Below are 22507 nucleotides of genomic sequence, written 5' to 3'. Positions count from 1 at the left end.
CTTAAATGCTGATCATGACGTTTATTTTTTTTAAAACTCAAATAAATTCAAATAACAATACTTAAATGGGTATTTGTAATGTTTTCCATTATGTAGCTACATGGCTTCAAGTCACCCAATGAGGATTAGGGTTTGTAGAACATGGATGGCTTTTAAAACTGCTGTTTTTTTGCTGAAAGATAGACTAAAATTAGGATAAAATGACCCCCCCCCACACACACACACAAACCCATGTTACATGGCTCCATATTGCATGTCTATATGCTGAAAAAAAATACTTTGTTGAGTGTAAATTGAATTGAATTGTAATGTGATATTGTCAAATTATCAGTCATATAAATTAAGAGAATGTTTTAAGGATGACTCATGTTGACATAAATAAAAGAAGTCCACCGGGAAGACTTTATACCAGAAACATTCTCTTGTTCTCATGTTTGTAGGTTTACAATGATTCCGCGTGTCATGTCAGGTTAATTTAGCTCATCGTCTATTCGACATGCCAGTTAAATTCAGTGAAAGCGTCAGTCATGCCTGAGTTTTGACAATGTCATTCATGTGATTCATTTAATTAACTTTCTCGCTTATTATGTCTGCATTTCTGCAAAACTACCAGATGGGCATAATAGTTGATTCAATGACTCATTGATCATTAACAATTCTGTCAATTCGGTGGAATTCAGTCTTAAAGGAGACATATGGAAAATTGACTTTAAAATGGCTTGTATACAAATAATTGGGTCTCTGGAGTGCCTGCCAGTCCCTCAAGTGTAAAATTAAAAAAAACATGGAAGTCTTTTGTCATCTGCTTATTTCTAAAAATGTGTCTATGAGTGAGCCTTTTTTTATTTAAAAAAATGTAAATTAGCTGAAGTGTAACATCACAAATGGCTTGTTTACATCTTACCATCCCTTCGCGGAATTTCAATGCACATGACATGATTAGCTGGGCTGGGTGAAAATCTCGAGCAAATTTCAGGCAACCGCCAAACTATACCGTCTCAAACACTATTGCGCAGAAACACCTACATACATCCCCGTAGACGCAGTGCTGTTGTGTCGAAGCCGAAAGGTAAGCAAAGCTGCAATGTTGAATGCACAGATTATCCAACGTCGCTTCTGATAAACGGCACAAGTTATTGGGGTATTGGTGGTGGTGATATGATATTTGTGTGGTGTAGTTTCGAGGCCGCTTGCTTGCAGATTCAGTCACATGTCTCCACTACCGGTTGTCATTGTAAAAACAAACAAACAAACAAACCTCCACACTAACCATTTACTCATCATTATATGGGGGCATCCAGTGGCTGGCTCGCTTCCCTGAGATATGACCACCCATTGAAAATGGAGTAATTTCAACAAGGCATGATAAGGGTGTGTAAAGAGTCTATAATTTTGACCCTTGGTGTATTTATACACATGGCAGACATGTTATTAATAAACCTGGGAGCTTTTTTATAGGCACGGGGCAAAAAATACATAAAATGGCTCCTTTAAAGAAAGTTGAAAAAAAATGGAGTGCATTAATTGGCTACAATCACTAGACAGTGGCTGTTTGTTAGTTATGCAATTCAGTTGACTCAACTAGTTAGTCCGAAGAAGAACAACATGCCTTCAGCTCTGTGATGAGCAACATCCTCGCAGATTTCCAATTCTGGATAAAGCTCCATTTTTTTCCGCAGTGTTCATCATTGGGGCTTAACAGATGAAAAGTTGGTTTGTTGGAGATGCCCCTCTCATGACTGGAGAGTACATTCGCTTTCCAGGCTCATCATCAACCTCTCCAGTTTTCCCGTGATGAGCCGCCTGTAGCTGAGCAGCAACGTGCTCAGACTGCGAGTACTTCGAGGAACACAAGACGATTCCGTGCTTTCCACTGCCCCCTGCTGCTCCTAACAGGATACACAACAATCAAGGGGATTAAAATCACTTTCTCACAGCCAACATCACATTATTGTCTCTTTGACAAACGTCTAATATTCTAGGCTTGCCTAACTTCTATCACAAGTGAAGGAAAACACATTCTTAACACATCCCAAACCACAGGATAATCGTTTAAAATAATCTTGAGAAAGACAGAGACACTTGGTAATCTGACATTTGCTGACTTCGGTAGGGAGGAAGGAAAAAAATCATTCTTCAAATTCCCCGCATACCAATACAATCATTTCAAGACATCCAACAATCAAGCCTTTGCTGGCGTTGATCGTAAATGCTCAAATTCTGCCCGATTGTTGGTGTGTTCTGCTTTGCTTAAAAAGCATAGAAAGCGACACCTCGAAATTCAAACAAGTGGTATAATTTATATACTGTACATACAACAGAAGTCAACCGTGATGATGGAACGGATTTTGTTTAACTCCGCAGACTCCGCTCGCGCCAGATTTTTTAACTGCATAAAACAGAGTAGAGGACGTTTGGATTACACTTTCAAGGGGTCTCATATGGAAAGTATGCACTCCTATCTTTGTCTTGTCCTGAGGAAGGAAGCCTTTTGGGGTTGCAAAACATTACCCAACATCGTTCCCAGAACACCGGTGAATCCGAAAAGCTTGGATTTACCAGAAGCCCGGATGTTTCCATACCTTATAAAACTGATAATGCCTCTGAATCCGATGCAGAGCACAAAGTGAAACCCAATGACACGTAATTCCCTTGCAGGCTGTGTGAAAATTGTTTTAATCAGTGCTCACTGTGTTTGTATGAGTGAAAAAAAATGAAGTGATTTGAGATTACACGTGGAAAGAATTTTTTGTTAGTTAGTTTTCTTGTTTTTTGTTTTAAATCATGTGTTTGCTAAAATTGTAAACATTGTCTCCAGAGCTGGACAATCTGAGTGCATTTGACCAACAAATCACAGAATGAGTGCTTAGTGCTTTTCGCGACTGCAATTATGTCACCTTGACAACCTCTTACACTCAATTGAAGATGCGTGAGGATGAGAAGGTAGCTGTTGATGTTACGTTCCAATCTCGGCAAAATCACTGAACCACATTCCGCCTGGCCGATGGGCCTCGCAAGCTTGACACTCTCAAAAAGATGCCTCAACGAAGCACTGATGTCTTGTCTCCTCTCGTGGTGCTGTGGAAACGGACACGCAGATAAACCACATTTGATTATAGGAGGATATTATTGAGAGTGAATGAAATTAATTGAATTATCACTTGACTGATGGGTGCACTAACATACGGATTTTCGTTCCCAAGATGCTACATGGAGCTCCGTGCAGGGCAGTTGAACTGGCGTGGGCAGGATGCTGGAACTGTTGCAGTTATTCTGACAGGATGGAGTTTTGGAAGTGGAAATACGCACCGGTGAGTTTGAGAGGAAATACAATTTGGGTAAAACCGCGTGGTTGTTCTCCGCGAGATGGATGATCGAGCGGCCGTCTTAAGAGTTGTGGTTCCCTTATTCAGGGTCACCGAGAAGCGATGTCATCAGGAGGCAGCCAATAAAAAAAAGCGCCACCAGAGCTATCTACCGTATCTGTCTGTCTCTCTCGCTAGCTACTTTTGCCGTGACTTTTAGTCACTTAGACTTAGACTTAGACTTGTTGTGAAGAAGATACAGCACAGGTGTCAAACTCAATTCCCGGGGGCGAAATCTGGCCCGCCACATTATTTTATGTGGCCCGCGAAAGCAAATCAAACATGTCAACTTCCATGATGCTTGCTAAAATCTCATATTTAATAAATAAGAGACACATTATCAGCAGTTTCTTGCTACCAAATCCCTCATTACAGTAATTTAAATAATAGTTAAATAAAGCGTAATTATTGACTTTTTTATTTGGTTTCAGTTCAAATGGCCATCCAAGGGAAACGGCCCGCGACAAAATGACTTTTGATATACAGTATGCAGCATGACAAAAGTCCAATGTTGGGAAGTAGACCGTTTTGATACTTTTCACAGTCATAATGGTCCCCCGAGTGACTGAGGAAAATGATGTGGCCTGTGAGAAAAGTGACTCTCAAAAGCGGTATTGTCACACACAAAAAAGGGGGGGGGGGGGAAGCATGAGTATAACAGGACAATTTACATTTTCGGTTCAGAGTTCAGCAAGAAACAAAGTAGACACAGACAATTTGAATATTGGGCCACATTAAATGATGTTGTGGGCCGGATCTGACTTCTCCCCAACTTCCCCCCTACAAAGGGTTTTCAGTTTTCTATTAGCAATATAAACCTCAATGATAATTAAGAGTGTGTTAAATATCACTCAGAAATTGCTGTTAATAGGGCTTTTGAGATGGCTAATTTGACTCTAGAAATGATTCTTTCCATAAATATTGATTCCCATAGGATTATTTTTTTTTAATCACAATTGATTGGTGGTTCAACTGTACCCCAAAGAGTGATATAAATGTGTGAAAATTCATCGAGAAGTCTCACCAGTGCAGTCTGCATTTCTGCCACAATGTTCATCGCTCTCCTTGCCGATCGGTTGCACACAAAGTCAATGGGCTTGCTTCCGGCATACGACACTTGAGAGGCTAGCACACATAGCAGCAGGAGTCCTGGACGAACACACGACGACACACTGAAGCCGAATCACAGCAAAGCCCCGAGTCCCGTTGAGCCCGCATAGTACAACTCCCGTTACTCACTGCTTAAAGCCATGCCCTGCTTTGCCACGCTCGATAAGTCCACATTTGTTCCATTAAGAAGATGAGTCAGTTGGTAAATGTCCCATGTCCACAGCGAAGTCTCAAAAAGAGGAGCCGCGTTTCCTTTTGTCTTCTCCCCTACTTGATTTCCAGCCTTGTTATTCAGCAGGGGGGAGCGCTATCTTGTCTGAGAACAGGATGCGCGCCAACTTTCCAGCATAACTAAAACCGTATAGAAGCGAAACTGGATTTAAATTGATATGGTGTTGATTTTTGCCACCCACGGAGCTTTTTGGTCCTCGCACAACTGCCCACTAGCTGACTGAAAGGTTAATGATTTATGATTGTGAAAGACTCCATTTGCACAAGTGACATCAAATCATCAATGCCGGAGGCTATTTACCTTTCGTCAAAACGGCCAGAAGAGGAGAGTTTGGATTCTACATGCGTGTGCATCTATCAAGTCGATCATATGAATATTCTTTGAGAATACAGCCCTTGGCCAAAAGTTTGACTCCCTTGACCGGCAATCAGGGCCACACACAGTTGAGATGCCCTCTCTGTTTCCTCCCGACGAGGAGCTTCTATGTCAGCTAAAGCCTTTCTGTCTTTGCCTTCCTACTTTCCCTTCGTGGAGCTTTTTATCGTCGGGAATAACTTGTGAAAACCTTGAAACAAACTCACGGTCATTTGCTTCTCTGTTTATATCTGGAAACCGAAAATTTGACTTGTGATTTGTTATAAGTTACAATCAAGGACCACACACACACACACACAAGGCTTTGTAATTGTAAATGTTGAACAGGTTTAACATTTACGATAGTCGGCTCCGATTGGGGATTAAAAAAAAAATCACTCTTAACAGAACCCACACAACAACATCATCTTTCTGATCATCATCGCAAGAAATTCTCCAATTTGGCTAAGTTGCCAATATGATGAACGCTGAAAAATTAGAATCGGCGGATCGTCCAAACTTGGTGTTGATACCACACCGGAGGATTTTTCTGTTATAAATTCATTCATTCATTCATTCATCTTCCGAGCCGCTTGATCCTCACTAGGATCGCGGGGGGTGCTGGAGCCTATCCCAGCTGTCTTCGGGCAGTAGGCGGGGGACACCCTGAATCGGTTGCCAGCCGATCGCAGGGCACACAGAAACGAACAACCATTCGCACTCACACTCACAACTAGGGACAATTAAGAGTGTTCAATCAGCCTGCCACGCATGTTTTTGGAATGTGGGAGGAAACCGGAGAACCCGGAGAAAACTCACGCAGGCCCGGGGAGAACATGCAAACTCCACACAGGGAGGCCGGAGCTGAAATCGAACCCGGTACCTCTGCACTGTGAAGCCGACGTGCTAACCACTGGACAACCGGGCCGCCCTCTGTTATAAATATCAAACGATATTTACTGTCATTATGACCCATTCATTCATTCACTCATTTTCCGATCCGCTTCATCCTCACAAGGGTCGCGGGGGATACTGGAGCCTATCACAGCCGTCTTCGGGCAGTAGGCGGGGGGACACCCTGAACCGGTTGCCAGCCGATCGCAGGGCACACACAGACAAACAATACCCACGCTCACACCCACACCCACACTGAGGCACAATTTAGAGTGTTCAATCAGCCTGTCACACATGTTTTTGGAATGTGGGAGGAAACCGGAGCTGCCATAATGATTTTACTACTAAATTCGCGCACAGCTCAGTTATAGACTACAGTTTTCCGACTTTTTTCCCATAATTTTGGGTTACAAAGTGAGCTCACAAGTAAAGTGGACATTTTGTTCCCCATCAGTCCGTAAGATTTTTAGTACCCCAGTTCAGGGTGTCCCCGACCTGTCGCCCAAAGCCAGGTAGGATAGACTCAGGCATACCACCGTAATGAAGACCGGCGATATAGAAAAAGAATGGATGGCTCCTTCGTCTGTGTTTAGATCAAATAGTTCCTGCCATATCTTATCGTCTGTGTATTTCTACCATCTATCATCAGTCGGCATCCATCAGGTTGTTTTGTCTCAGGTGTCACAGCTGGAAGATAGCTAAGATGTAATGTGATTGTCAGGTTGAAGAGCTATAACAGTCCCCCCCCCCCCAAAATAAGAAAAGCATGCAGCCAGGAGAAAACACTCGGGGTGTGCCATCCATCCTCATTTTCGACACCCGCGTTTGTCTTATCATTAGTTTGGCTGTTGACTGCACTCCCTTGCCCCTTCCAAGCTGTTTGCGGATTATTGAAACATATCATGCCTAAATTTAGATTTTGTTGCGGTGGTGGGAGGTGACGGTCAGCAAAGCCTTCGACTGCTCAGCCAAGGTTGTGTTAAGAGACCATCGACTATGCATTATGTTGGGGGCTTAAATATGCGGGTTGTTGAGAGCGATGGTGGAGCTGGCGCGAACTTTGTTTTCAATTGGTTGCTATGATGACTAAAATCTGTCATTTTTGTTTGTTTAATCTTTTATAAATGTGTATTTGTTTCCACATAAACCTTGATAGTCATATTTTTCTTTTACATCTTTTCAAATGATGATGTGCAATAGTTATGAAAGATCACTTTTTAGGCTCACGCATGCCAGATGATATCATCTGGTTGACTGTACAATATTTTCAATTTTTTTTTTTCATGGTGTTCCATAATGGAAGCGAAATAGCCGATTGTGGACATCAGTGTTGTCAAGCTGTTCTTGACCGGAGGAGATACTGATGGATTTAAACGCTCAACCGTGTGTAAAACATGGCTGACATGTAAAACATGCAGCAGTCATCTGAGGAATAGAAGCGAAGAGTAAAAATGTTGGACATCAACTTACTGATGTGAAAGGGACCCGCAAAAGGATCAATATCAGCTCAGTCCATGTAGATGATGACTTTTGTGTTCATTGTTTTGTTATGCCTCTCCGTGAGCCGTCACCTTACCGTGGTGGAGGGGTTTGTGTGTCCCAATGATCCTAGGAGCTAAGTTGTCTGGGGCTTTATGCCCCTGGCAGGGTCACCCATGGCAAACAGGTCCTAGGTGAGGGACCAGACAAAGCACGGCTCACAAAGCCCCTTATGGAAAACAAAATCGATGGTACTCAGTTTCCCTTGCCCGGACGCGGGTCACCGGGGCCCCCCTCTGGAGCCAGGCCTGGAGGTGGGGATCATTGGCGAGCGCCTGGTGGCCGGGCCTACACCCTTGGGGCCCGGCCGGGCTCAGCCCGAAGAGGCAACGTGGGTCCCCCTTCTCATGGTCTCACCACCCGTGGGAGGGGTCAAAGGGGTCGGGTGCAATGCAAGCTGGGGACCCTGGCGGTCCGATCCTCGGCTGCAGAAGCTAGCTCTTGGGACATGGAATGTCACCTCTCTGGCAGGGAAGGAGCCCGAACTGGTGTGTGAGGCAGAGAAGTTCCGACTGGATATAGTCGGACTTGCCTCCACACACAGCCTAGGTTCTGGTACCAGTCCTCTCGAGAGGGGTTGGACTTTCTTTCACTCTGGAGTTGCTCACGGTGAGAGGCGCAGAGCAGGTGTGGGCATACTTATTGCCCCCCAACTCAGTGCCTGTACATTGGGGTTCACACCGGTGGACGAGAGGGTTGCATCCCTCCGCCTGCGGGTGGGGGGACGGGTCCTGACTGTTGTTTGTGCATATGCACCAAACAGCAGCTCAGCATACCCACCCTTTTTGGAGTCCTTGGAGGGTGTGCTGGAGAGTACTCCTGCTGGGGACTCCCTTGTTCTACTGGGGGACTTCAATGCTCACGTGGGCAATGACAGTGAGACCTGGAGGGGCGTGATTGGGAGGAACGGCCCCCCCGATCAGAACTCGAGTGGTGTTTTGTTATTGGACTTCTGTGCTCGTCACGGTCTGTCCATAACAAACACCTTGTTCAAGCATAAGGGTGTCCACATGTGCACTTGGCACCAGGACACCCTAGGCCGTAGTTCGATGATCGACCTTGTGGTCGTGTCATCGGATTTGCGGCCGCATGTTCTGGACACTCGGGTGAAGAGAGGGGCGGAGCTGTCAACTGATCACCACCTGGTGGTGAGTAGGCTCCGATGGTGGGGGAAGATGCCGGTCCGTCCTGGCAGACCCAAACGTATTGTGAGGGTTTGTTGGGAGCGTCTGGCGGAATCCCCTGTCAGAAGGAGTTTCAACTCCCACCTCCGACAGAGCTTTTCCCATGTTCCGGGGGAGGCGGGGGACATTGAGTCCGAGTGGACCATGTTCCGTGCCTCTATTGTTGAGGCGGCCAATCTGAGTTGTGGCCGTAAGGTGGTTGGTGCCTGTCGTGGCGGCAACCCTCGTACTCGCTGGTGGACACCAGCAGTAAGGGATGCCGTCAAGCTGAAGAAGGAGTCCTATCGAGCCTTTATGGCCTGTGGGACCCCAGAGGCAGCTGACGGGTATCGACTGGCCAAGCGGAACGCAGCTTTGGTGGTCGCCGAGGCAAAAACCCGAGCATGGGAAGAGTTCGGTGAGGCCATGGAAGCCGACTTCCGGACGGCTTCGAGGAAATTCTGGTCCACCATCCGACGTCTCTGGAGGGGGAAGCAGTGCACCACTAACACTGTGTACAGTGGGGATGGGGCGCTGCTGACTTCGACTCGGGACGTTGTGAACCGGTGGGCAGAGTACTTCGAAGACCTCCTCAACTCCACCAACACGTCTTCCTTGGAGGAAGCAGAGCCCGGGGACTCTGAGGCGGGCTCTCCTATCTCTGTGGTTGAAGTCACCGATGTGATTAAAAAGCACCTCGGTGGCAAGGCCCCAGGGGTGGATGAGATCCGACCGGAGTTCCTCAAGGTTCTGGATGTTGTGGGGCTGTCCTGGTTGACACGCCTCTGCAACATCGCGTGGTCAACGGGGAGAGTGCCTCTGGATTGGCAGACCGGGGTGGTAGTCCCTCTTTTTAAAAAGGGGGACCGGAGGGTGTGTTCCAACTACAGAGGGATCACACTCCTCAGCCTCCCTGGTAAGGTCTATTCAGGGGTGCTGGAGAGGAGGGTCCGTCAGGAAGTCGAGCCTCAGATTGAGGAGGAGCAGTGTGGTTTTCGTCCCGGCCGTGGAACAGTGGACCAAATCTACACCCTTAGCAGGGTTCTCGAGGGTATGTGGGAATTCGCCCAACCAGTCTACATGTGTTTTGTGGACTTAGAGAAGGCGTTTGACCGTGTCCCTCGGGGAGTTCTGTGGGGGGTGCTTCGTGGGTATGGAGTACCGAACCCCCTGATACGGGCTGTTCGGTCACTATACCACCGATGTCAGAGTTTGGTCCGCATTGCCGGCAGTAAGTCGGAATCGTTTCCAGTGAGGGTAGGACTCCGCCAAGGCTGCCCTTTGTCACCGATTCTGTTCATAACCTTTATGGACAGAATCTCTAGGCGCAGCCGAAGCGTTGAGGGGGTCCGTTTTGGGGGCCTCAGTATTGCATCCCTGCTTTTTGCAGATGATGTGGTGCTGTTGGCTCCTTCAAACGGGGCTCTCCAACTCTCACTGGAGCGTTTCGCAGCCGAGTGTGAAGCGGTTGGGATGAAAATCAGCACCTCCAAATCTGAAACCATAGTCCTCAGTCGGAAAAGGGTGGAGTGCCCCCTCCGGGTCGGGGGGGAGATCTTGCCCCAAGTGGAGGAGTTTAAGTATCTTGGGGTCTTGTTCACGAGTGAGGGCAGGAGGGAGCGAGAGATCGACAGACGGATCGGTGCAGCGTCTGCTGTGATGCAGACGTTGTATCGGTCTGTCGTGGTGAAGAAGGAGCTGAGCCAAAGGGCGAAGCTCTCAATTTACCGGTCGATCTACGTTCCAACCCTCATCTATGGTCACGAGCTATGGGTCGTGACCGAAAGAACGAGATCCCGGATAGAAGCGGCCGAAATGAGTTTTCTCCGCAGGGTGTCCGGGCTCTCCCTTAGAGATAAGGTGAGAAGCTCGGTCATCCGGGAGGGGCTCCGAGTCGAGCCGCTTCTCCTCCACATCGAGAGGAGCCAGATTAGGTGGCTTGGGCATCTGATTCGGATGCCTCCTGAACGCCTCCCAGGTGAGGTGTTCCGGGCATGTCCCACCGGGAGGAGACCCCGAGGAAGACCCAGGACATGCTGGAGAGACTATGTCACCCAGCTGGCCTGGGAACGCCTCGGGATCCCCCGGGGAGAGCTGGAAGAAGTAGCTAGGGAGAGGGAAGTCTGGGCTTCCCTGCTAAAGCTGTTGCCCCCGCGACCCGGCCCCGGATAAGCGGTAGAAGATGGATGGATGGATGGATGTTTTGTTATGTGGCTTTTGTACATGAAATTTAATATGGTTTGTCTTTGGTGAATACTTACTAACCGTATAGTTCTTTTTCTTAGCCAATAAGCTGGACAGGAATTGGCTGAATCATGTCACATTCTTACAAATTTGTGAAGATTTCAAAATGGCGGGCGGCTTCTATGCGCGACGAGGGACGATTTACAATACAATATGTTTTGATGTTCCGTTCCAACTAAAATGAGCAATGCGACCGTAATAATTCACATCTGTCCACACATTTCATGATGCCACATTTTTCCATCTATTGGCTGGTCAGAGCACAATCTTGTTAGAGCCGACTTGGACTAGTCAGAGTTGATTTATAGTGATCTGCACACATAAATAAATGTAATAATTGGCATCTCTGGTAGTATGATCAATGCACATTTGTTTCGTTTGGGTTCTGTCATTCGATAAATATTGATGCTGAAGTGTTGCAGACCAGGTGTCTTTTGCTCTTACACCAGGGATGTCAAACTCATTTTTGACGTGGGCCACATTTTAGTTAGCATTTTTCTTGCTGGCCTGAAACCATATAAAGAAGTCAATAATAAACGTTTATTCATCTATTGTTTCGGAAAATGTTACTGTATCACTCTTATTTATTACTGTCACGACTCAGACAAGCCGAGTTAATTCTGGATCCCAAAAACGTAGACGTAAACAAGGTCTCCGTAACAAAAATATGTTTAATGCTAATAATCGCACCGACAAAGAGGTAACATAAAGCGCTGGTTAAAACAAGGACCAGAGAGAACATAAACGAATAACAAAAATCGCTTGCACAAAAGGCAAGGGAGAAAATTAAAGACCGCCAATACAAAATAAAACAATTTATCAAAATACACGCGAGCGAAAAGTCAAATCACAAAACCAAAATCGTACTTACAAAAAGCAGGTGTACCGGGAGTGCAAAATGCGAAACACGACGAGTTCACTAGCCAAATATTCCATTAGCAGCGAGAATAGCAATACCAGAAACAATACTCCGACACAGGGGCATAGCAGAAGAGACCTTAAATACAGAGTTTACAAATTAGAGATTAGCAGCAGGTGCATACTGAAGTCCGCTAATGCCACCTGCTGGCCAGACCAAAAACAGCATCATGACAATTACAAATGAGAATTTGAAATTTTGATTGCGATTTTAGCAAGCATCATGAAAGTTGCCATCTTTGATTTGCTTTTGCGGGCCACATAAAATGATGCGGTGGATCCAGATTTGGCCCCCGGACCTTGAGTTTGACACACTTATCTTATGCTCTCCTGAGGTTTTGGTAGTTCATATCACTGTGATTCAATATTAGTGGTTTTAAGAAGCGCATTAAGTCATTTAAGGCCCCGGTGAAGAGAAGACCCATTAGGTACACTGTAGGTACCCAAGGTCTAAGTACCGAACGCATACCCCCTTCGCTTCCCCAAATGACATTGCGTGTGCATTGGCGAAGGAGTGGGGGAAATCAGCAAGGGGGAATATACACATAGTTTCCTCCCCTCGCTTGTCTCTGCAGACAATGCAGAAATTAAGACAAATGCACACAACCGCTCAGCGGCGAATGAACGTAGCGACAGCGTTTCTGCTCGCGTGGAGAAAGCTGCAGGACGCGGCGCCGGCGCTACCCGCATTGCATCACGGACACGACTCCCGGTCCCCCGCTGATTCCTTCCTCCCACACCATCCCCGAGCCGGCCTCATAGGACGCTTGTCTCTCTTCGCTCGGAAGGGGAGGGGGGCTGGGGGGGTTCAGTGCAGCACGAAAATGCATCATCACCGATGACGATTGCGCTTTGTGTGCGCAAAAAGCCGCAAACTACGCGCCGCGCGAGCAACTTTGAGAGCCACCGCAATGGATCGCGCATCAGCGAGGGGCCAGCGGCTGGCATCCTGCGAGACCTCCCACGCGTGTCATTTGCAGCCGGGTCACGTTGTCGATTAAGCCTCAAGCAGCAACCTGTGGCTGCGCGCGTCCTTGCTTCAACTTGTTTCTTCTTCCTGCGAGGTGTAATGGAGCGACGCAGCTGACGATTTGGAAGGGCCGGAAGGAGAAGAGTCACCCAGGGGGAAAGGTGAGTACGATATTATGATCCTTTCTTTCGACTCGTTTCTACCTTTCTAAACTGTCACAACCGTGGTCTCTGCTCAACTTTATCTTTGCTCAAGGGCAAATGCTACCAGAATGTCTATTATGGTACGAGTTGTATTTTCTTTGGGGTACTTTCAACTACCAGAGTGATTATTCTCGCTTAATAATTTATTTTATATACACTTGGAGACTTTATGACATGGTGTGTATATATTGTATAGCAGTAGAGCCATTAAAAAAAAGGAAAACCATTGTCAACCAAGGCCCCCAAGCTAAACGGAGGCTGACGTTGACCCATATCAATGACGAAACAATGGCACTGCTTTGGAAACTGCAAAAAAAGGTTTTCTTATCTTAACACCAAAGTGCTGGGAAGTCCCTTTAGTAGGACCCCTTTCTAACTGTTGCTTGCTGATGGCAAATAATAATATGATCCTGACAGATGGCTGATATTGGTCCGTATCAACAACACAAAACACAAACATTGAATATCAATTGTATTCAAGGAATGCTAATTATAATGAATATCAGAAAATTGAAATACAAAAGAAGAAATAACTATATATATATATATATATATATATATATATATATATATATATATATATATATATATATATATATATATATATATATATATATATATATATACACACAAATCAAAAGGTGTAGAAATAGAATAGTATAGTATACACAAGGGTAAAAATATTTAATGATATGTAGATTTTCATTTCTTCTTTATTTTGATGATCAATTCAGTTACATAATAAGGGGTAGGACTAGATAAGTTATTTACTTCTTCCTACTCCTTTGAGCATACAACTGTGATGATGTGTGTTTTTTTCTTTTAACTATTTCTAATTTTCCTTTTATAAATTTTGTTTGACCTTTGTCAACCTGTTATTGTGTGTACTATATATGCTCAATAAAACAAGCAAACAAACAAACAAAAAGGGAATCCCTGCAGACACGGCCGTGACACATCGTCAGATTTGAGAATCTCCCTAATAGGGTCCAGCTTGCTTATTGTCAGACACACTGACAATCATATGAAGCAAGCTGATGGCTCCCAAACAGAAAAAGAAAATCAATACAGTGCACTCTGCTTAATAGAACACCATTGGGCCGAAGCGCTTCTGTTCTACTAAGCGGAGTTTCTATTAACCGGAGACACTTTATTAGGTACACCTTCAGACACGTCGACAACCAAGTTATGCACGCAGAAAAACCCCTGCTGACGAGTTAGAAGAGATATTTCGACTGTGGACGTCCATATCTTTAATCAAACAACAAAACAACAACTTTAATCAACTTCAGTCAAACATCTCAAATCACGAGAAAAATTTCATTACTTTTGTCTGGAAACAGGAGTCTGTAATTTTGCGTTTGACTTCCCTCTCAATGCGCTGGATAAGAGGGAAGTCCTGGAAACCGCGGGCGTACCTTCTGAGAATCCGGCAATGCATCGTATCGTCTGAGTATGTCCTTCTTATCCGCAGGTGATAGCCCTCGTCTCTTGAATGAAGTTGAAGCCATTGTGACGTGCGTGGGTCTATGTGTGGAGTGACGCGTGCTACCTGTTACTGTATACGGCTAGAACTACCGCGTTTTCTCGCGATAGTGGTACAGTATCGCGATCGCTACACTTCGAAAACCACTAGTTTACAATGTTCATTGCTTACGGCCTGTTCTATTAAGCGGAGATCTGTTCTACTAAGCGGAGTATCTTTATAGGAAATTGCATTAGGCAAATCCGTTCCAGAGCCTTTTGCTCTATTAAGCGGATTACTCTATTAACCGGTGTTCTATTAAGCGGAGTGCACTGTAAATGGGATTGTGGTCATTAACTTTTATCATTGTTCATGTCAGCTGCGGCCTTCCAGTGTGGAGTTTGCATGTTCTGCCCAGGGCTATGTGGGTTTTCTCCGGGTACTCTGGTTTCCTCCCACATTCCAAAAACATGCGTGGCAGGCTGATTGAACACTCCAAATTGTCCCAAGGTATAAGTGTGAGCGCGGATGGTTGTTTGTCTCTATGTGCCCTGCGATTGGCTGGCAACCGGTTCAGGGTGTCTCGCGACTACTGCCCGAAGACGGCTGGGATAGGCTCCATCACCCCCCCGCGACCATTGTGAGGAGAAAGCGGATCGGAAAATGGATCGGGATGTCCCTTACTTTCAAGTATGGGTTATGTGTGAATAATGGAAACACTCAGCTCGGGTATACAGATACACTGTTTTAATTGTACCTTCTGCCATCTAGTGGTAGAGCATGTAATTGTTCTTTCCATCACTATAAGTCGCTGGCATGGATAGATTAACACAGATGAAATACTTTTGGTAAATAATTTTTGGTCAAATTAAGTGAAATTGAATAACGCGAGTGATTTGGAATTACGGAAAGACTGTATGATGTTGTGTCTCGCTCTTTTTAGGAAAATGTGTTTTGAAATGTCAATGTCGAGCAAATTGGAAGTCCACCACAGAAGTGTTCATGTTGGGCTTTGGAGATTTCACTGTAAAATAATTCTTGAAAAATCAATTCTTTTGTGATTGTAGATTCATTTCGGATAGAGTTGGAAACCCGTAAGAGGTCACCTTCACGGTTTTCTAGTTTATGTGGACGTGGTGCTCAGCGGCAAACAAAACCCGCTGGTCTTTGTTGTCATGCAGTATGTAGACATAACCGGTGACGTTCTCAAACGGCAGCTCCCCGTGTGGGTTGTACAGTTCTTTAGAACCCTGTGGACATGCTGCGATGTGGGTGAGTGGGCTGGAGCTCGGGGCTGCAGAGCACCTAGTTTCTTGGCTGTCGTGGCAGCAGGAACTCAGTCGGCCCGTTAGGGGCTATAATGAAATCGGTGGCACTCCTCTAGGCAAAGAAATGGCTCAACCTGCTTTCAAGAGGGCTTATTGGAGAAAATCGACTTCTTAATGGATTGCATACAAATAGTCTGGTCTTTGGAATCCTTTTTCACTAGTGTGAAATTGAACTAGTGCAAAATCTTTTGACATGTTTGAATTTCTAAAAATGTGTCTGTGAGTCAAGCCCTTCTGGGTTTTCTGACATATCGGTCCAAAGTTTTGAATTTCTGTGGCCATGACTTTGATAATAGGCCGGCTGAAGATCCAAAGCCATGTTCAAGCGACGGTTGGATGACCCTGTGCGAAACACGATCCTCTCAAATATCCACTTGATATAGGAATGTCTGCGATGTCATCGTGATGGAGTGATGTGTCTGCTCAAGTGTCAACGTATAATGCGCTGCCCCTACAGGAGAAAATGAGTGCCTGCCCCCCCCCCCCCCTTAACACTCTAGGCTCAATTTCCATTAAAAGAAGACACTTTCCTCCTTCAACCCACTATCGTAGGAGGAGAAGTTATGATGTAATTTACATTTCAAAAACCACAAGCCATTCACTTACGAATGTGATGGCACTTGAGTTTTGAATGAGGCAATATAACATGCTTATTCTCTCAAATAACTTGTTCTAATCATTTGTTTCAGATGTACTGTAATTATTTTCTGTATAAAAATTAATTTGGTGTTCGAAAAGTCTTTTTTCAAACGTGAGTCTTGAAAAAGAGGGGGCGGTCTTATAATCAGGGCCGTCTTATATTCGGGCCAATACGGTAATTCTTCAATGTGTGTTCACAGAAGCTTTTAAATTTGAAATGTAAGTTAACTTTTACAGATGAATGTTTTGCACTGTTTCTGAATCTGCTTCCCCCCCCCCCCCCCATCAAGTTGTCATCCTAACTTTAATGATATAACAATCATAATGAGTTAAGTATCAGTTTCAGCAACAACGTGGGTTTTTTTCCCTTTTCTGAAAAGTCATTCTTAGGGGAAAAAAAATCCATATTGTGTAAGATTTATAGGTCAAACTTAAAAACAATCAAAAATCCCTTTCGGACACATAAAGCCATCTATGAATAAAATTTGCTGTCAACCACTATAATTAAACAGTCAGCTGATCTGAAATGTAAACGTAAGAAAGCTCCTTTTAAATGTGAAAAAGGCATAGTTGATATTTCCTTGAAAGCTCAACACAGTGCCTCGAAATTGGAAATAGACACAATCTGCGAGTGGTCCCAGAGGGGCCCCCGCTTGGTTGTGGTGCCCATGGTCCCTCCCTTTTGAGCTGGTTGACTGTCATCTCGTTGTGAGAGATTTTTCATCTACTATGCTTTAATGTGAAGCCTTGTGAGCATGTAAATTCTTTAATGGGATGCCATTTTCTCCGCTCGCGTACTTCCGCGCCCTGCTACGCTGGTCTTGCATTATTAAAATATATTTCGCAGCATAAAGGAGATAAACCATTTCTGATTAGCATTTTTTTTCCCCCATAAAGGGCATTCGGGACACCTGTTTCCTTTATAAAGTGCCGTTGCGGCGGTATCCTTGAGACCTCAAGAGTGTTTCACTGCACTTAATCTTACTGGGAGTGGATGAAAAGCCTACAATGATGGGCTGACATTATGTAGCGGAACGACAAGGCCCGTTAGTGTTACGTCGTCAAGTGTCAGCCTTTAGCTGTCGGATACAAGCTCCCTTGATGCATTGCAAGAAGGGATAACCTTGACCCTTAAGAGATGTTTGCGGTGCCAATAAGCAGGCACTTGTTTTATATATTTTTTTTATTACCTCCCACATTTTCCTCTCTTAGTGATTGAATATTCACAAATTTTTTCCCCTGGGTTGTTGCCAATGTGTGAACGGACAACACGTGTTCAATTCATCACTTGACCCGGCGCAAAGGCTTACCGGTATTCAAAAATGCAGACGAGCAAGAAAATAAAGTAGCTAGGACATATTCCGACCATCCGTCACAGCCACTGTTGACTTTTTCTCCAGTTTGCATCAATTTTCGAGTGTTTACAATTGGATATAGTCAGCTTTAGTCATGAGGCTGCGATGATTCATTAGGGGGAGTACTCAGCCAGCGAAAGCAGTCTTAGGCCAGGAGACTCGGGGAGAGAGATGAATTGAGAAGAATTTGTAATCGCTGAACTCACACAATCATCCAAATTTATATAATTTGCACATTGACTCATTTTTCATCGACTGTAAAAAAGATGGTATCTTTCCTCTGCATGGGCGTATTTTATTGGATTTTATCTTCAATCCTTTTAACGTGTTTTCTTATTTTGAATAAATAAAAAAATATATACTGTATATATTTATCCATATCGCTTGATGTGAATTACATCGATAGCGTTGCATTTTTCAAATGTTTCACCCAGTCCCATTTTCCAACTTCATGGTGTTTCTTAACAGTTAACAGTGGAACCTGTAATATTTTGCTTTTCAATTTCAACGGAGTGAGTTGTTTTTATTTTGAACTTAAATTCTCCATTTCAGAGTCGGCAACAAATGAAATGTCTTTCCTCTGACATTGGTTTGATTTATACATCTAAATATCAATACGTACATTTGATTTATTTAAAAATAGTAGTGGTATCGGTTACTAGGTATCGGAGTATTCAAGAGTTTAGCCTTCTGGCATCTGTCTGAAAAAAAAAGTGGAATTGAACATCCCTAATTGTTATTAATCATAAACGGTGCTCATTTATGTGAAGACATGTTGATGCTTACAATAATTACAACATTGATACATATCAATAGGCAGCATGATTCCGTTAAAGCTGCGCCGGTATTTAGATTTTCAAATGATCATTTCTACAGCATTTCACAATGTCCCATCACTGGTGAGCTATTTTTTACTGCAGCCTCTCAATGCCGACCTTGGGGGGAGGGGGGCACCAAGTCGATGACCCCTGATTTACTCCTGTGTGTTTTATTTATTTTTCTAATAAAATAATATTATAAAGAAAATAAATTATTTATAATAATTTTAAAAATATTATAAATAATTAGGATAAATAAATAAATACAAATAAATAAACAAATAAATAAATAATGATTTAAAAAAATAAACTTCTAAAGCTGGAACTACGCTGACATGTATAATTTCAGCGAAAAAATTACTCCGATCCTATAAATGCCGTAAATGTACCATGTTGCGACCCACCTCTAGCGATGGCTCAATTTCAAGCTTTCAAAGTGGAAGCAAATTGATCAAAGTTGGCTCAGCGAGTAATCGGCTCAGCCCATATGTACACATAGCTAATTTTGTAATCGCTGTATCAAAATTCACCTGCATTTAACATCTAGAGTATCTCTATCGCGCCTAACATACAGCTTATCAAAAAGCAGCAGGCAGGAAGTCAAGCACATCAACCACACACATATTGCCACTTATGGAGCACAACACTGAGGCTGAGTGGTGGTGGTGAGGGTGGTGGTGGTGGTGGAGGGGGTAGTGCTAGGCAGCGGAGCTGCCGGACCGGAGTTCGTTGCCTCTCACACACGGACGACGCAGCTCGACGTCGCCTGGCGTCATGATCCGCGGCGAGGATGCTCTCTCCCCGAGACCTGTTCCTCCAAGCACTCGCCATGGCGGTCGGGGTTCTGTGCTAATGAACTAACAGGCTCCCGGCGCTCCGGAGGGCTCTTTGGCTGCTTTGTCCTCATGAGGATATCGCCGTCATGGTGAAGGGCAAGCCAGAGAACCGGACCTTGCAGTACCAGCAAACTTTGGTGAGTTGACAATGAGGTCATGCCTGGTGGTGTCATGCGTGCCGAGTGAAGCTTTTATTGCATCGGTGTTGGTGTATGATTGTTCGAGGTGGGAGCTGCCGCTTGCTGTGCCTTCTGGCGAGCTTCCGAATCCTCCGAAATACGCAGGCTTTTATTGTCTTCTTCCTGCTTCCAATTCACCTTGAGCCACAGGTGTCGTCTCTCCACCGTGCCACCTAACCGATGTGATTAATCCCTCTTCATTTCGATTTCATCCTTCCATGTCAAATGAGTTTTCTGGCTTTGAATTAAAGGCAATTGGAGCAGGGTCATTACTTCACCTAATGGTCCATTGATTGAAATATCTCTGAACTACGAGGAGCAGAGTCCGACGGCAACAGTTTTATAAGCAGTACATCCTGTCTCTTCCACTGCCCTCCTTCCTTTTTTTTTTTTTTAACCGAAAGAGGAGTGTTTCTGAATATTAATTGCCTCATGCACCACTTTCTCCCCGTCACTCATATAGTAGCAGGACTGACAGCCATGCCGTGGAGCACTGTATGGGGGGGCCTGTAAAAGGGGGGAGGGCAGGTGGGGGGGGGTAGAACCGATGGAGACGTGGAGGTAGACTCTCGCTCAATCGTGCATTCTACTAATCGAGACTGCTAGACTACCGGTAGTTGTCTTTCGACGTTGATACGTCCACATTCCATGCATCGTGTCGCAATATGTTTACTGCATGTGTTTGGCCCGTGTAGCGCAGGGGTGCTTCTTCAGCTCTTAATGGCATCAAAGATCAACGGTGTGCCAGTTGTCTTGGTGCTAAAAATCAATAATTATATAAAATGGCAGTTCGGCTCGCTCTGAGGATTGCGCCGTGCTTTCTGCGCCGTCGTCTCCTCCTTTTCTGGTCGCAACACTCGGATCGATAATTTGTTTGTTTGTAGCATCCAAGTCCATTCAACCCCCGAGTAAGCCAAATGTCCAAAAAGGACTGAGCCAGTGCTATGGATTATTTTTACCCGGTGCGTTGGGTTGAGGATTCGACTCAGCATGTTGGGTCAAGATTTGGATCCAACAAGTGCCCATACATACAACCAAAGGACACTTTGACATCTTTCGCTTCAATTTATGTGACATCCTGAAATCGATCCATCGGTGTAGGTAAATATTTGTGGAGCAATAATAATAAAAATATTGGTTTACAGTATTTCCATCCAGCTGTCTTCAGAAAGAAGGCAGGGGACACCCTGAACCGGTTGTCAGCCAATCGCAGAGCTCACAGAGACAATCAACCATCCGTGCTCACACTCACACCTCGGGACAACTTAGAGTGTTCAATCAGCCTGCTATGCATATTTTTGGAATGTGGGAGGAAACCAGAGTACCCAGAGAAAACCCACGCGGGCCCGGGAGAACATGCAAACTCCACTCAGGAACGCCAAAGCCGGGATCGAATCCACGATCTCTGCACTGTGAGGTCGACGCGCTAACCACTGGACCACCAGGCCAGCGTTCTGCATTTGTATTGAATAAAAAACAACCAGCTAGGTCATCAAGCTAAAAAATAAAATAATCATGATTTGTGGGTGGCTGCGGCCCTGAATTAATAGCGCTAACTGAAACGATTCACGCTTTGTTTTGTTTCTGTAACAGAATAACAATAATTAGATTAATCGGGGAGTTAATGAATAGAAATCTTGTTACTAATGAGGTTTTTTTTGGTGTCGTTTTCCAAATTTACAAATACTATTCATGAAACCAATGTGTTGTCATTATCGTAATAGTACTACTCAAGGGCTTCAACGCTCACGTTTCACACGCCACTTCCCCTGTCCCCTTTTTATAAAAAATAACTTTCAAAGGACAAAATGAATAGCACAGTCAGTGCACCGAACCCATCGCAGCAGCACATTGAACCGAATGACCTGTGGACGATGGGAAAAAATGGGGATTAAAGATATGTGAACAAACATCTTCAAATTTCAGTGCGATTTGAGGTTTTTGACCCCCCCCCCTCCTCCCGCCAAAATTGCTGTTGTAATTGGGAGGTTGATTTGAAAACAATCGAATTCTGTGCATATTTACAGGTCACATGCTTGATGACTTTTTAGGCCTTCCGTCTTTTGCATTGAATATTTAGGGGGGAAAAAAATGAATTATTCATTCATCTTCCGAGCCGCTTGATCCTCACTAGGGTCGCGGGGGGTGCTGGAGCCTATCCCAGCTATCTTCGGGCAGTAGGCGGGGGACACCCTGAATCGGCTGCCAGCCAATCGCAGGGCACACAGAAACGAACAACCATTCGCACTCACACTCACACCTAGGGACAATTTAGAGTGTTCAATCAGCCTGCCACGCATATTTTTGGAATGTGGGGGGAAACCGGAGCACCCGGAGAAAACCCACGCAAGCCCGGGGAGAACATGCAAACTCCACACAGGGAGGCCGGAGCTGGAATCGAACCCGGTACTTCTGCACCGTGAAGCTGACGTGCTAACCACTGGACTACCGGGCCGCCCTCAAAGTGAATTAGACCTTTCAAATCAAGTACATTTCGAAAACTGCACTTTTTTTACTCAAATGAGTTGAATCGGTGCTTAAATATTCAAAAATGATGGTACTGTACATCTACGAAAGTACAGAGTGTGAAACCAAAGCAATTGCACAACCGAACCTTGTTGATAACCACACTCGATCGATCAAGTTCCACAAAAAATTCTTAATTAATCACAAATCAATGGAATCGCTGCCGACGCCCCCCCCCCCCCCCCCCCCCCCCCCCCCCCAGCCTAGACCTTCGACTTTCAAGGCTGCGGCACTAGTCGTCAAATGTCCTCCCTCGGGCGAGACAAAGCAACGTGTGTGTTTGTTTACCCTCTTGCGAATCGGAGCGAAATGCACAGATAGATATTCATTCATTCATTCATTCATCTTCCGTACCGCTTGATCCTCACT

At 44.9% G+C, this 22507-nt stretch overlaps 2 protein-coding genes across 6 annotated transcripts in view; one reads left to right on the top strand and one right to left on the bottom strand.

The window, feature by feature from the left end:
• Positions 1 to 325: 325 nt before the first annotated feature.
• Positions 326 to 5086, bottom strand: thpo (thrombopoietin). Its single transcript, XM_052087699.1, has 5 exons — positions 4605 to 5086; positions 4390 to 4514; positions 3187 to 3273; positions 2914 to 3078; positions 326 to 1889 (listed from the first exon to the last, which is right to left on the bottom strand). Exons 1-5 carry the CDS (start codon positions 4615 to 4617, stop codon positions 1734 to 1736), a joined length of 546 nt encoding a protein of 181 aa, XP_051943659.1. The 5' UTR covers positions 4618 to 5086; the 3' UTR covers positions 326 to 1733.
• Positions 5087 to 12355: 7269 nt separating this feature from the next.
• Positions 12356 to 22507, top strand: part of clcn2a (chloride channel, voltage-sensitive 2a) — a 55012-nt gene continuing 44860 nt past the window's right edge. For 3 of the 5 annotated variants that reach the window (XM_052088073.1, XM_052088071.1, XM_052088070.1), the window contains exon 1: positions 19249 to 19570. In XM_052088073.1, the coding sequence (XP_051944033.1) occupies positions 19520 to 19570 (51 nt within the window). In that variant the 5' untranslated portion in view covers positions 19249 to 19519. Of the gene's footprint in view, positions 12951 to 19247; positions 19571 to 22507 lie in introns of those variants that run through there. The other 2 variants (XM_052088074.1, XM_052088072.1) reach the window with 2 other exon arrangements.

This window comes from Hippocampus zosterae, chromosome 15 (assembly GCF_025434085.1).
Source record: "Hippocampus zosterae strain Florida chromosome 15, ASM2543408v3, whole genome shotgun sequence".
Taxonomy (NCBI): Eukaryota; Metazoa; Chordata; class Actinopteri; order Syngnathiformes; family Syngnathidae; genus Hippocampus; species Hippocampus zosterae.
Note: the sequence above shows the minus strand (reverse complement) of the source record. Positions and strands in the feature narration are given on the sequence as shown.

Excerpts from the sequence above, each read along its gene's own strand:
- thpo (XM_052087699.1), bottom strand. Across the intron at positions 3,079-3,186 it reads CATCTTGGGAACGAAAATCC|CACCACGAGAGGAGACAAGA; the intron begins GTATGTTAGTGC and ends CCGTTTCCACAG. Across the intron at positions 1,890-2,913 it reads TCACGCATCTTCAATTGAGT|GAGCAGCAGGGGGCAGTGGA; the intron begins GTAAGAGGTTGT and ends GTATCCTGTTAG.